The 13532-nt window shown below is 40.1% G+C and overlaps 4 protein-coding genes across 4 annotated transcripts; 2 read left to right on the top strand and 2 right to left on the bottom strand.

The window, feature by feature from the left end:
* Window positions 1–1417: 1417 nt before the first annotated feature.
* On the bottom strand, window positions 1418–7177 carry LOC137736614 (copper-transporting ATPase PAA2, chloroplastic). Its single transcript, XM_068475857.2, has 17 exons — window positions 6417–7177; window positions 6244–6321; window positions 6000–6097; window positions 5824–5877; window positions 5482–5568; window positions 5166–5330; window positions 4931–5041; window positions 4770–4838; window positions 4482–4591; window positions 4173–4278; window positions 3604–3670; window positions 3327–3406; window positions 2735–3186; window positions 2454–2628; window positions 2062–2193; window positions 1831–1981; window positions 1418–1683 (listed from the first exon to the last, which is right to left on the bottom strand). Exons 1-17 carry the CDS (start codon window positions 7057–7059, stop codon window positions 1595–1597), a joined length of 2667 nt encoding a protein of 888 aa, XP_068331958.2. The 5' UTR covers window positions 7060–7177; the 3' UTR covers window positions 1418–1594.
* Window positions 7178–7945: 768 nt separating this feature from the next.
* LOC137745437 (ylmG homolog protein 2, chloroplastic) lies at window positions 7946–9491 on the top strand. The gene is made up of 3 exons (XM_068485404.2): window positions 7946–8314; window positions 8675–8874; window positions 9068–9491. Exons 1-3 carry the CDS (start codon window positions 8036–8038, stop codon window positions 9345–9347), a joined length of 759 nt encoding a protein of 252 aa, XP_068341505.2. The 5' UTR covers window positions 7946–8035; the 3' UTR covers window positions 9348–9491.
* A 743-nt stretch (window positions 9492–10234) lies between these two features.
* Window positions 10235–10816, top strand: LOC137707655 (uncharacterized). The gene has a single exon (XM_068446569.2). The coding sequence runs from the start codon at window positions 10349–10351 to the stop codon at window positions 10700–10702; it is 354 nt and encodes a 117-aa protein (XP_068302670.2). The 5' UTR covers window positions 10235–10348; the 3' UTR covers window positions 10703–10816.
* A 35-nt stretch (window positions 10817–10851) lies between these two features.
* LOC137707646 (uncharacterized) lies at window positions 10852–13092 on the bottom strand. Its single transcript, XM_068446562.2, has 2 exons — window positions 12820–13092; window positions 10852–11710 (listed from the first exon to the last, which is right to left on the bottom strand). The coding sequence occupies exons 1-2, from the start codon at window positions 12893–12895 to the stop codon at window positions 11085–11087; spliced, it is 702 nt and encodes a 233-aa protein (XP_068302663.2). The 5' UTR covers window positions 12896–13092; the 3' UTR covers window positions 10852–11084.
* Between the last annotated feature and the right edge of the window lie 440 nt (window positions 13093–13532).

Genomic DNA, 13532 nt, shown 5'->3' with positions numbered 1-13532 from the left:
TTAAAGTTGGAGTACTTTTTACGTAAAAAACAAAAAAACAAAAAATTGGAGTACTTTCTTGTTCAAAGTTTTCTGTAGATTGTCTGTCCTTATGTTTGGGTGCCATTCTCATCTCCTTCTATTTTGTGCGGTCACGGCTAAGTTACGTCAACATTTTATATTGATTTTTTTATAGAGATAATAAGACAAAAAACAATAGGAATATAAAATGTTAAATTGACTTAACTGTGACTGTACAAATAGAAGAGGATGAGAAGGGTACTCAATCAGGATGACAGCCTTGTTCGGTTTTAGACAAAAGTACGAGTCGGGTACGCGTCCTGTCTGCCTGGCTAGCCATGCAAGCTTTTGCATCAACTTAATAATTGACTGAACGTTTGGCTGGTTGGAACATGGCAACTGGGACACAAGGACATAAAAATACACCGCATTATTTTCCCAAAACGAAAATAAAAATATTACACTACGTCGAGAAAAAAGCAAAATTGAAAAGTAATTGACTTTTTACATGTAAAAAGTCGATAAAAATTACTTTGGCAAATCATCGTTGTGAAATACAGACGATAATGATAGTTTGTTAGTATGACTTCAGAAAATTCAAATGAAATCCAATGAGAAAATGAATAAGCTTGGTCAAGACACCGCCCTATAAAGATGAAAGCTACGAGTTCGAGCCCTGTGAATCGACCGACGACCCGTTATTGGTGAAGCTAAAGTTTGTGGGTATATAACTGCATCGTATATATGTACCAACTAGCGTCTTTTTTTGGTTCTACAACCTGGATTTCTTTTTCCTGATTATGTAAATCCTAAAAAATACCTCCAGGATCCACCAAAACTTCGCCATCTTTGAAATGCAAACAATCCCTCAACAGCCAAAAAATATTTTGAACTCAAAGGTTCTGTGAAGGAGTGCTCATGAGTTCAGTCCGAGAAGTTCATCTCCCGTATTGAAACAACATGAGTGTATTTGGCATAAGGATATACCGATACGAAGAGCCCCAAAAGACGTATATTACGTTTGCCGGATGGTGCCACCATCGCCTGAAATTTCTCCGCTGCTAAATCGAACGACATGATTCTTGCATGCACCGGTGCTGAACTCTCTGTATATTCAAACTCTAACCATTGCAAGAACCCACAACAAGCCCTCTATGAAACTGGTTCAGAGTAGGAGGTTGAAGCTGCCGGTTTTGATGCCATCGACTGTGTGGCTGAGGTGGTTTTTGACAAAATAAGAACTGCATATTAAAGCTCGCCACGACTTGGATGCACACAGATATTGCGGTGGAGATTTCTCCAAAAGCTGAGACAGTTTCGACAACCATATCGTATTGAGGGGTTCAATTAGTTGTGGGGATAAATACTACTAGTTCGTAATGCTAAGTTAGGATTTTCCTGTTTGAATGTCGACAGGTTTTCTAGATTCTGGCGGGCTTTATTGATACTGTATAGGAAATATTATCAATTACATAGATTCGGGTACGACATTTCCTGTTTAGTTGAGCCGACCATTAATAGGAAAATGAATTACACGAACCAGATTATTCAACTTGAAGTCTTGGACAGACCGGCATCTGCAGCGCTAGCTTAGCTAACTCTTTCTACTCCCGTCGGATTTATGGAGCTGTAGAAGCAATGAATTGGAAACTACAAATATTGAGCTCAAGGCCATCATCCCGCCTGTAACAAGCATTTAGAAGGATATATCAATTTCTATGCAAAAATAGTCGTACGCAATGGCATGTTTTGCGAGAAGTTTCAACGTTGCTGTATGGTCCAGTTCCATTCAAGCAAATATTTATAGGAATGAGAGACGATGTTACTCACCGGAGAGTGATGGTGTCATGGCAAAATCATATTGAGGAAGCAGTACTCCGGCAGCAATGGGGATGGCAAATAAGTTATATGCGATTGCCCAAGATAAATTTTGATACACTTTTGCCATTGTTGCCTGTGACAGTTCCAGGGCGTCTACAACCTGCGGGCAACAGCTTCCGTGGTTTAAGTATAAAAATGTAGAGAAGCTAGTAAGCCTTGTTTATGAGACTGTAAAATTACTTGAGATAATTTGTTTCCGAGAAGTATAATAGATGCAGCATTTGAAGCGGCATTTTCTTGCCCCTCAATCTGAAAAGCAATCCCAACGTCCGCAAGTGCCAAAGATGGTGCGTCATTTATGCCATCGCCAACCTTCAGAAATTTAGATGTATCAGTTTGAGCATCAACTCCAGAAGGCCTAGTTAGATCTATTCGACATTTTACCAAAACCACCATCGTGGAAACAAAAAGAAGTTCCATAAAATAATGGTTTCTCATTATAAATTGGTATAAGTGTGTGAGGCCACTACTCTATGTAGCTCCCAGCAACAGAGATTTACCACCGTTTTACGATAGCTTTGGCATAGCACAAAACATGTAAGAGAATTACATTAGTGATCAAGGATGGTTACCATTGCAACGTGATGTCCTGCATCTTTAAGACTAGAAATAGCTCCAGATTTTCCCTGTGGAGTCAATGATGACTTGACAAATTCATTTTCTATTCCAACAGCTTTCGCTATAGTTGCAACTGCCTCTTCCCTGTCTCCGGAAAAGAGGACAGTTCTGATACCCTTTTGCTGGAGTCTTGCAGTCAGAGAAACAAAACGTCAGCACATAAGGCAGAAAATAACTTGCTAACAATAAAGTAGAAAGATGATGCAGGCTATCAGATTGTAGGTCAATATATTACCTATTTACAGTATACTCAGCATCATGACGCAGGCTATCAGATATTGCAATAGCACCAATGATGCCTTCTCCTTCACGACCGACATATACAATCGTTTTTGAATAACTTGAAGGTGTTATGCCTTCTGATGATTGGCGCACAGTATGTTCTAGATTCGAAAGATCAGACACATTGGCTTTTGCCTGGAACCGTTGATGGACCCATTCCAAGCTACCAACTGCAACCAATCGGCCATCTACTTCTGCTACAGTTCCAAAACCTGGTTCTGTTAATTGCCTTCTTGTGATTGGTATACTCATGTTCAATGATTTTGCTTTATTTAAGATAGCCCTTGCAATTGGATGTGATGCTGTATTCTCCACTGCAGCAGCAATTTGAAGAATTTCGGACTCTTCATACATGGAAGATGCAATACCAGAAACAGCAGGTTTTCCTTCTGTAAGAGTTCCTGTCTGAAGGTTGAGGTTTGGAGTGAGATTTCAGATTCACATGTAAGCTCTCTACAGTGCAATGCATAACTTATTCACCATATCCACGGAACGTGAGTGCCAGTTTCTGTGTATGAGCATGATGTTCAGAAATGTAAATCTACCTTATCTAAAGCAATATAATCTACGCTGGCTAAGCGTTCGAGCACATCTGCTCCTCTCACAAGGAGTCCCTGCCTTGCTCCTGCTCATTTTTTCATGCAGTAAAAGTAAAATCAGAACTTTCCAGAACTACATTAATGTCATAACGAGTCATAATTGTAAGCATGTTTGAAAGGGCCAGCAACTAACTGCAGCTCTCTTTTGACTAAACTGTCACATTCAAAAGTGTGTTATATAAGGAACAATATGCAACATCAAAGAAAATTTTAGGTGGTGTACCGAGTGAAGTCCCAACTAGGATTGCTGTAGGTGTGGCAAGACCCAGTGCACAAGGGCAAGAAACAACCTGCAAAAGAAACATGCATGCTTGTTTGAAAAACATAAAGGATAGGTTTTCCATATGAGATATATTCTCCACGAACCAGGAAATATGCCTAGTAATTGGCAGATAGTTCAGAGAGAAATGAAATGGTACTGGGGTTGCTTAATCCAAATAAGGGATAGCCTTCGTATTTTAAGAGTAATGCTACCGGCACCAAAATAAATCCCAAATTCTACATGCAACCTGAAGTTACAGTATTTCATATTTGGTCACGCCTGACTTGGGTCTGATGTCAATTTCCACATATATGGTGACTAAAATATGGGAAAACAATAGTGCCTCTATTAGTGGTTTTATAAATTAATCGGTAATTATCTTGTTGGCATGATTACACAATTTTACCTACAACCTAAGTTACAAATAAACCAACTGCCTAAATCATTTTTTTTTTTTAACAATAGTGATTGACAATCATAAAACAACACCTCCAAAGGAAGTCAATTGATTCATGGAACGTCATACTAACCAAGACATCAACAGCAAGTTTCAAGCTCAACAGCAATGGATCTCCATCTGGCCCAGCAATATCGTTGAGCAAAACATCTGGAAACATTTGTGTTCCAAAGTAGTACCTGGACACAAATTCAACGCATAAGTATGCATGACTGGAAAGAACCATTTGGCACTCATGCATGACAATGTTTTCACTAGTCAAAAGAAAGCACAATGGTTCTTCAATATACATGAAGTTAAATAATCTTTTCAAAAAATAGCTCAGGCCCAACAGTTGTAACATGTGTGAGAGAGAGAAAGAGAGAGAGTGACTACCACCTACCAAAAAGCAAATGTTGTAGCTGATAGAGTCATTATACTGTATACAAAAGGTCCGGCTATTGAATCAGCAAGCCTTTGTATAGGCGCTTCATGTCCTTGAGCATCCTCAACCTGACAAGTATGACATCATTAATCGACTAACAAGTAAGGGTGCCAAAGTTAATTATAATACACAGACAACATCAAACAAAGAAAATTTCCTTGCATTATTAAACTTTCCTCAATGTGGAAAAGTGTCTATCCTCACATCATCTGTAACAAATTGTCCGTGTGAAAGTAAGTTACTTACCATGCGAACGATCTTGGATATCATTGAATTGGAGCCAGTTGAAGATGCTTCAACCCGCAGAGGACCATCCTGAAATATGTAAACAAATGCCCTCATGTTTTAGGCATGCAAGGGACAATCTAATGGAATTACACATCACTCTCAAGCTAAAATAAACATACCCAGTTTATTGTTCCAGCTGAGACAGTAAGGTCTTTTTCCTTGAATACAGGAAGTGATTCTCCTGTGAGCATGGATTCGTCGACAACACTTCTTCCAGCCACAACTCTTCCCTGTTGAAGAAGTTTAGTTTCAGAAAACACTTAATCACAAGTTTACATGAACATCCAAATTAGACAAGTAATTGAACATTTGTTTTTTCAGTTATGGTCTCTGCAGACAATCCAAAATGCTTACATCCACAGGTATGGTTTCTCCTGGCAAAACCAACACAGAGTCTCCAACTCGAATATCATCAGTTGGGACTTCAACGCAAATTGCATCAGAGAAAAGTACACTGTTGCTGGAGGAATCATTTTCCGAGGAACCAATTACAAGTCTTGCTTGTGTGTTTATCAGTGACTGTCAAGCACATTCAAATCAAACTTGTGTTGGTATACTATCCACTATAAAATATTGAAGTATAAATGAAGAAGAGCCACATCCTGCATATATCATGACTAAAATGTATCAAATTTTATTTTTTCTCTACACGAGCTAGATTCTAACTTACCAAGAGTTCATTCATATCACTAGATGCCATGATCCTTGCCCTCTCCTCAAGAGAACGTCCTAGGAGCACAAAACCAAGAAGCATGACCTGCATACTAAAAGAGAAGAGCTTTATGTGAGAATCTCATCAACCAAAGATCTTTAGTATCTATATAATTATGTCACTGTAAAATGCAGGTTCTCAAGCAAATCTAGGCATAAGAAAGCCAAGAGAAATGCAAAATGGGATACCAAAAGGCTCAAGCTTGATACGGGATATCAACAACTTCTCATAGGATCGTGCAAAAAGCAGAAAATTTCATAAATGCTAAACAATACAAAGGTTGAAAGCAAAACCAGTCACCGGCTCATCGAAGAACGCCGCATCCCATTGAAGCCCAGGGTTGAGAAGAGAGACCTACATGAACAAAGCATTTAAATTTCAAAACTTTAACACCAAAACAAATTGGAACCAACTTGCATTGAAGTGAAAAACGAAGAATCAATGCTAGTTACTAAAACAAAAAAAGAGGGACAGACCGCACTAATTGTAAAAGCAGCAAGGGATCCGAATCCCACAAGAGAATTCATATTTGGTGATCCTTTCTTTAAGGCTCTCAGACCATCAAAAAGCAAGTCTGCCCGAAATTAGTTTCAAAAAATATCAGCAAATGCATGAAAAGTGAAAATTTGTTAGCTTCTACAGCAGAAAGCACTTCTACTTAGAAGATTGCAATCCAAATTTACTGAAAAATGCAAGTAAATTGCAGGAAGATCAACGAACCTCGGCCAGGTCCCAACAAAGCTCCGGTAGCTAAACCCGCCTTCACATACGAATTATGCAGCAGCTCCCAAAACGATCCTATTCCAATTCAAACCAAAATCCATTGTCGAAATCGAAATGCACCAAGTTAAACAAAGTTGGAAAGAGAGCATTTTTGGTTGTTAGTAATTTACCATGAGCAGCATGAATTCCAAGAGAATGCAAAATGTGAGAAGCATGCGATCCGCAGCACAATGCCACTAAAGTCCAAGCTAAAATCACTCTGTTCCTGCTCTTCACCAGCATCTCCTCCTTCTTATTCACCGTCTCCTTCCACTTCCTCACGCTCTCCGACACTCCCATCCCGGAAGCCCTCCTCTTGGAAGCGAATCCGCACTCCGTCAGCCTCCCCGCCAGGCTCTCCGCCGCGACATCGGCGGCGACCTCCGGCCTAAGCTTGATCGCCGCCGTCTCGGTCAGCAAGTTGACCGCTACCGAGTCGACTCGGTCGTCGGCGGAGAGAATAGATTTGACTCGCGAGACGCAGCCGCCGCACATCATCCCGGAGACATCGAGCAGCACCGATGCCTCGGCGGGTGGATCATTCTGGACTTGCTGAAGTGGCGCCGCCGCGTCGGCGGAGGTCTGGAGGGAGCTGCGGAGGGTGAAATTAGGGATTGATTGTGGGCGGAGGAGGTGGTTGGAACGGCGGCGTTGGGGGAGGTGGTGGGGCTTGAAGTTGAAGGCGAAGCGGTCAACACTGGAGGAGTTGGTGGTGTAGCTGAAGAGGAGCTTGGGGTCAGAGGAGGGAGAGAGCCTCAGCATACTGTTTATCATTGCGCAGATTCTAGAGAGAGAAAGCTTAGTTCAGAGAGAGAGAGATCTGATAGAGAGAGAAGAGAAAAACGTCAGTGGTGGAAGATGAAGGGGAAAGGTAGAGGTGCTCGTTGAAAATGAGTAAAATAATTGGCGCTGGAATTAAATTTAGTTTGCCACGTCGGATTCTTGCCCAACTCGTTGTCGGCTAGCAGCTCACCTCGTGTAAAATGAGCTCGGATACAAAATATTAAAAAAGAGAGTAATCATTGTAAATTAGTTTTTCTCGATCCCCTTAATTAATATTTAAATAATAATTTAACAATTGATAAATACATTATATAGTTCATAAACTTTGGTCTAAATAAATGGTATTTGTAGTATTACTTTCTTTTTTTCAAGCTATATAATCTGACAGTTGATGATTGAATATTATCTTTAAATCATTAAAAACATGTTCAATCACTATGACCAACTCTCATCTTTATTCAACTAGTAGGTCTCACAATCTGGACCGTCAATTGTCACATTGATTTATAAAAGATATTCTAAATTTGGTTTACCTAACTTTTCTTTATTATTGTCATTTAAAACTATTATCTAGTGATATTCTCATCCACTTGTAAATGAGAGGTTTTAAGTTCGATTCTGGTCAAAAAAAAATTTGAACCACATTATTATTAGGAGGCTTAGCTTACTCTCTTTCGGTTGGTATAGATAATATTTTTGTTCAAAAAAATAAAAAAAACTTTTCTTTATTACTATATTATTGTTAAGTTGGATTTCCATGTATTTCTTTAACACAATAATTAATTATTGAAATATGATTAAATTAATGAACACCAAAATACCAAAGGAAAACGAGTGGAGAGGAAACGTCGTCGTTGGAAGTACACAACGCCAGGGAAATACAACACCAATTATCCAAAAATAGTCTCCCCTGATCCTACGCTTTATCTGGTTCAGCTTCTGCTTCCTCACCACCACCAGAACGAAAATGGCTCCCAGCGAGTCGGCCTCCGCCACCGAAACCCCAAAACCTCTGGCACCAAGCTTTGGAATGCTACTTTCTTCCACCAACTTCGCACCATTTCTCAGAGCATCACCGTCGTCGTCATCCTCCAAGAAGCCCCATTTTGTTCTTCCCGACATTCAAGCTTCGATTGCATCCGCCGCCGATAAGTGCTCCCAATTGCTTCACTCTCTGGCTACTCAAAACCCGCTTCTCAGCAAGCTAATCTCTTTGCGCTGCGAATTTCAAAGTATCTGCCACCAGGTATTTCTATTTCCATCTGCATTATTTCTTTCATGATTATTTTCGATATTAATGCAACTATGCAATTGTAAACAATGCTTCCATTTTCTTCTTTGAGCTTTCCGATTCGTTAATATCGTCACACTTCAGAGAAAAACACTTCGGCTCTGATACTTTAGAGAAAAACCCTTCAAACTCGATAATTTTGAGAAAAAACACTTCAACTCCGATACTTAAAAAAAAACACTTCAAGCCCGATACTTTAGAGAAAACCACCTCAAGCCCGATACTTCATTGTCGGTTAGAACATGACAAGTGGTTATGATTGAACTCTTTGAAGTGTGTTTTTATTGAATTATTGTTGTTGTTGTTGTTGTTCAGATTGGGTGCAGGAAGAACAAGCAGGTGAAGGCTTTATCAGCTCACAATTTTGCGGCGGTTTTGCCGGGAGATTCAGTGGCGGGCCTAGTGGTGGCAAACGGCATCTCCAACTTCTTGAACTTGTACAACACTCTCTTGGTTGTTAGGCTTGTCCTCACCTGGTTCCCCAACTCCCCTCCTGCCATTGTTGGCCCCCTCAGGTATTGTAACGATTTGATTTGGTTGTCATTGCTCGATATGTTACATTGTCACACTATGAATTAGGATCTAGGACCGTGCAGTTCTGTATATTCTACTTGATCAATGCTCGTAATTTATAGTTTGACAGCATAACATGACCGATTGTTGGATAAGAGAACGTCAAATTGATTATGATGTGGATTTGATGTGCAGCACAATATGTGATCCGTACTTGAACATATTTCGGGGGTTAATCCCCCCACTTGGAGGCTCATTGGATCTCTCTCCCATTCTGGCATTCTTGGTTTTGAATGCCTTTACAAGCACAGCTGCTGCATTACCTGCAGAGCTTCCAGCATCACCGTCGTCAGTAGCTTCCCAAGAACTCACGGCTTCTCCTACCGGAATCGCTAATCTTTCTATATGTCAAAAGAAATGGATGACGAGGCTTCAGGGCCACAACAGCACAAAGAGCTCGGGCGGTGTCAATTAGGTTTACACACTATAATTCTCTTGTAATATCGAGTACCGAACATTAATCTTACGGCTATTCCCTTTTTTCTTGGTTTTGTACTTGGCTGAAATTGCACAATTTTTTTGCCTAGCATAAAGATAGTGGTGCTATTGATGCTTTTCATTTGTTGCTGTCTAATTTGAAAATGTAAAAGCATTTAGCATGCGACCCCAAGCCAACAAGGTTGCTGCTTTGCGAGGGGCGGGGAGGGAACGTCTTTCGTACACAGCCTTACCCTTACTTTGCAAAGAAGCTTCCACAACTCAAACCCGTGACCTTTTAGTCACAAATAAACAACCTTTTCTTAACAACCAATGAATGAATATGCAAGTTTGTATATTAGCCCACTTCCTGATGGATTTGAAGTGGACATTGTTGAAGTTTAAGATAGCACTACAATGTCATTCCAGTTGTTTGTAAGTTCTTATCTAACTTCCTGCCTAGAAAAACGTTCGAACTAAGAAGTCATAGGCAGCTCCAACCCCTCTTTTTTGGGTTTAGACTTCAGACCTAAGTTGATTTTGGTAGTTTTGCTCCTACCCAAATCTTTTTCCTTGATAAATTGATCAACTTTTAGTGATATTTTCAACTAGGCCGACGACTTTAACATTTGTCTTTTAGCCCTATTGCGCTCATGTGGGTGCGAAAAAATGATAAAATATTCAATTTAGAGTAGAGATGGTTAGCGTCAGATTTGCTATTCTACTCATACGGTAAGAGTCTTTGAAAATTCATGGGAAGCATGAGGAATCTGATTCCATTCAGCCACAACCAGTACACAATCATCTCTAAATTTTTGTTATTGGAGAATAATCTTTCCCACTCAGCCTTGCACTAGAGCCTTCGTGTTTAAGCTGCTAACTTCTCTTCTTTCAAAGAGCATCCACAGGGGACTTTTTCACCTTTTTAAGCTTCATAAGAGATCCAAGTTAGAGAACAGAAGGTGGTTTCTCCCGACTCTCCTAAGTTGGTATCATAAAATGGAACTTGGAGCGACGTGGAGGACAAGCAGGTTTTCATCGTACGAGAAGCTGGTGGCGATAGGGTTGGGCCTTCTAGCCGTGCTTTCTCCTCTCTACATCGACCGCAGAACTACAGATGATTCAGAGCTTGATTCGGAGGAGCCTATCAGCTTCGCTTCTTGGCTGCCTCTGCTGCTCTTGGTGTTGATCTTGGCCATCGCTTTGTCGCTTTTCTTAGATAGAAGCTTTTCCAGGTTTGATCCTTATTGGATTCACAGAGTTGGTGGTTCTTCGAGCGGTATAACAATAATTCTCATGGTTCTGGCTTTGGTTTTGAAGTGTAAATCTTCCATTAGGAACTGGGACGCTTGAGCTCAAATCTTTTGCAGTACTTGCTCGTTTTGCTGTGTAATTTGCTCTACGTTATGCAGAACAGAGTTCATGTATTTGTGTATATAAATAAGAGTTAGCAGCTTCTTCTCTGCATTATCTTTCCAGTCATAGCAAATTACGAAAAAAAATTAGAACCAAATAGATCGTTCATCAATCATCATTCATCTGTAATATAGAATAAATGCTTCTTGGCAGCCATTAGCCAATAATGTACTATTTTACAACTGAAGAAAATGAATGGCATTGATCGCACCGTTCAACTCTACATACAACGAATGCCAGAAACAAAACCCAAATTACAACAGACCAAAGGGGTTCCCAGAAATAATTGGAAAACAAATCCAGTATCTTAAAAACATGATCACAACCCAAAGGCATACCACATTGCAATCAGAGCCGTGGCAAAAAATGGCCACAGATGACTGCTTCTAGACCAATCATTGGCACCACTGGCTGGGTGATTAGATTCGCTGCAGTCGTCATTAGCACCACTAAAGCATCCGGGCCTTGTTATTTTAGCCTCACCTCCCTCCGTTACAAAGCTGCTGTTAGTTTTTCCACCGCTGAACAGCACACACCAGAAATATGGAGCTCCGCCATCACTGCCACTCGCAGCAGCTCCCACTTCAGTGTGGTTCTTATTGTATAGAATGTCCAAGCCCTTGCTGTTTTCAATCAAGATTGTTGAAAATGCTTCGTCAGCGTGGACATATTTGGACTGGCAGCCAATTAAACGACCGGTGATTGGAGTGAGGGTTGAGGGTTGAACACCACAGTTGGGAGCAAATGTTTCGGCAAATGCAGAATCAGCAGGCTTCTTGGCGTCAGTTCCTCCTACAGCATCGCAGTCACCTTCATACGCTTTTATGTACTGCAGGGCAATGCACGCCAAACCCTGGTTGCTGTAGAGGGATGATACTTTGTGTGCAGTTCTGTTGCTGTTAATTATATCGACTAGCTTATCCGCCGGGTTGTTAGTAACTTTGACTGCAATTTTCATTCATTAAGTCGGAGTTTATAAGGTTTTGTGAGCCTCAAGCACAATAATACCGACACAATGAATAACGAAACAAAAAGGAGAGATGTTTTGATCCTGACAAGAATACACTATTTGAGAGCATGTAACTGATAAGTCAAGCAGAAACCAATAAAGCGAAAATCTGAATCCAATGAAGCGAAAAACAGAACACCATGAAGTGAAAAACTGAACCCCATGAAGCAAAAAACCGAACCCTAATGAAGCAAAAACTGCCCCTATGCAGTGTAAAAAAGGAACCCAATGAAGCAAAACAACTGAACCTAATGAGAAGTGGGAAGCGAAAAACTAAACCATGTAGATTCTAAAATGTATCAAATTCGTATAAGCACAGCATCAAATTAGGGGGAAAATGAATCACCTTAGTATTAAATAGGTCCAATGCCAAATTTAGAAATCGAATACTGGCAATGTTATTAGTTGCATTGCATCCCAATTCAGAACCCTCTGAAATCTAATCTGATGTTTTGGTCCCCATAAAATAAATCTTCAACCGAAGAGAATATTCAAATCTAATCAAAATTACGAGAAGCGGGATTCGAACTTGGTTGGATACAGAGTGGGGAGCAAACAGCTCTAGCCAACTTGGCTACGCCTGCATTCAATTGTCCCTTTAAACATAAAAATCCAAGATCTAAAATTCTAATATTGCTATGAAAAGAAGCAAGATTGTAAATGGAAAAGACCTGCCACCAATTAGATCGACCGGCTTAAAACCTAAGCTCTGGTCTTTAACCACGAAGATCTAAATCCAAAATAAACTCCAACCCATAAATTCACAGACTTTCATGCAGATACATAGATGAAATATGCATCCACATTTGGGAAAGTACATCAAAGACAAGACATTCAAAGTTCAAACTAAAGAAACAGAAACCCAACAACCTTAAAGCAGCAGATCCAACAATTAGCACCCGCATAGAAAGACATGTTCCAAATCTGAGACAGACATCACAAATTTTCCAACATTTTCTACTTACATTTTTTTCTTCGTGTAAAAAACATGCATAAAGATGGAAACTTGGAATATATTTGCATTGAAGATTTGCAGGACACTTACTTTGGGTACCAGCTGAAGCAGAGACGACAAGAACAGAAACTACAAGAAAGAGAAAGAAAGTGCTGTTTGCCGCCATTGTTGCTGAGACTCAGGAGAGAGAGAGAGAGAGAGAGAGAGTTAAGGGCAGGAGAGGATGAGTGAGTAAGGTGTCGGCCTCACTTGGGTTGGAGCTTTTACTAGAACTGGACAGCTATTATTTGCAGGACCCTTCTTTTCTTCATGTTATTAAAGAGAAAATTTCGAAAAAGAAGAAAACTTGTGTTTGTGGGTTGTGGTTGTTGTGGGGGGCCTTGTGAGAATGGTATGGACCACCAACCGGGTCACCGGGTTGAACCCGTATTTGGGTATTGGATCTGTGGGTGTTCCTTCAAAGTTGAGCCATTTCTCACAACCACATTGCCAATCATTGTCAATTTGGTAGACAACTGCTTTGCAGTGTGGCCATTGTGTTACGTGGGATGTCCAAACAACGCCTTAATTGAATTTAATTATCACCAATTATTGGTAGTTAATATAGTTTATGAATATGGGATATGAAGAGCATAATGGCATTTAATTATAATGGGTGAGTAGTTAGTTTAATATTGTATAGTAAGCATTCACATTGAGTTCAAACATTATTCCAAATATTGAATTACGAATTGTAACGTGAAACTTAGATACTTTTTCTTTTAAAATAACCTGATTATCTAGTGGTTTCGCTATGATATATA

This window comes from Pyrus communis, chromosome 15 (genome assembly GCF_041283825.1).
Source record: "Pyrus communis isolate YQ-2024b chromosome 15, ASM4128382v1, whole genome shotgun sequence".
Taxonomy (NCBI): domain Eukaryota; kingdom Viridiplantae; phylum Streptophyta; class Magnoliopsida; order Rosales; family Rosaceae; genus Pyrus; species Pyrus communis.
Note: the sequence above shows the minus strand (reverse complement) of the source record. Positions and strands in the feature narration are given on the sequence as shown.

What these genes read in the sequence shown, in the direction of transcription:
- LOC137736614 (XM_068475857.2), bottom strand. Translation starts at nt 7,059, where the DNA reads ATGATAAACAGTATGCTGAGGCTCTCTCCCTCCTCTGACCCCAAGCTC. An exon ending in GTGATATGAATGAACTCTTG is followed by an intron (nt 5,331 to 5,481) that starts GTAAGTTAGAAT and finishes TGTGCTTGACAG; the next exon opens with TCACTGATAAACACACAAGC. An exon ending in TCGGAAACAAATTATCTCAA is followed by an intron (nt 1,982 to 2,061) that starts GTAATTTTACAG and finishes TGTTGCCCGCAG; the next exon opens with GTTGTAGACGCCCTGGAACT.
- LOC137745437 (XM_068485404.2), top strand. Translation starts at nt 8,036, where the DNA reads ATGGCTCCCAGCGAGTCGGCCTCCGCCACCGAAACCCCAAAACCTCTG. An exon ending in TTCAAAGTATCTGCCACCAG is followed by an intron (nt 8,315 to 8,674) that starts GTATTTCTATTT and finishes GTTGTTGTTCAG; the next exon opens with ATTGGGTGCAGGAAGAACAA. An exon ending in GCCATTGTTGGCCCCCTCAG is followed by an intron (nt 8,875 to 9,067) that starts GTATTGTAACGA and finishes TTTGATGTGCAG; the next exon opens with CACAATATGTGATCCGTACT.
- LOC137707655 (XM_068446569.2), top strand. Translation starts at nt 10,349, where the DNA reads ATGGAACTTGGAGCGACGTGGAGGACAAGCAGGTTTTCATCGTACGAG.
- LOC137707646 (XM_068446562.2), bottom strand. Translation starts at nt 12,895, where the DNA reads ATGGCGGCAAACAGCACTTTCTTTCTCTTTCTTGTAGTTTCTGTTCTT. An exon ending in TGCTTCAGCTGGTACCCAAA is followed by an intron (nt 11,711 to 12,819) that starts GTAAGTGTCCTG and finishes TGAAAATTGCAG; the next exon opens with TCAAAGTTACTAACAACCCG.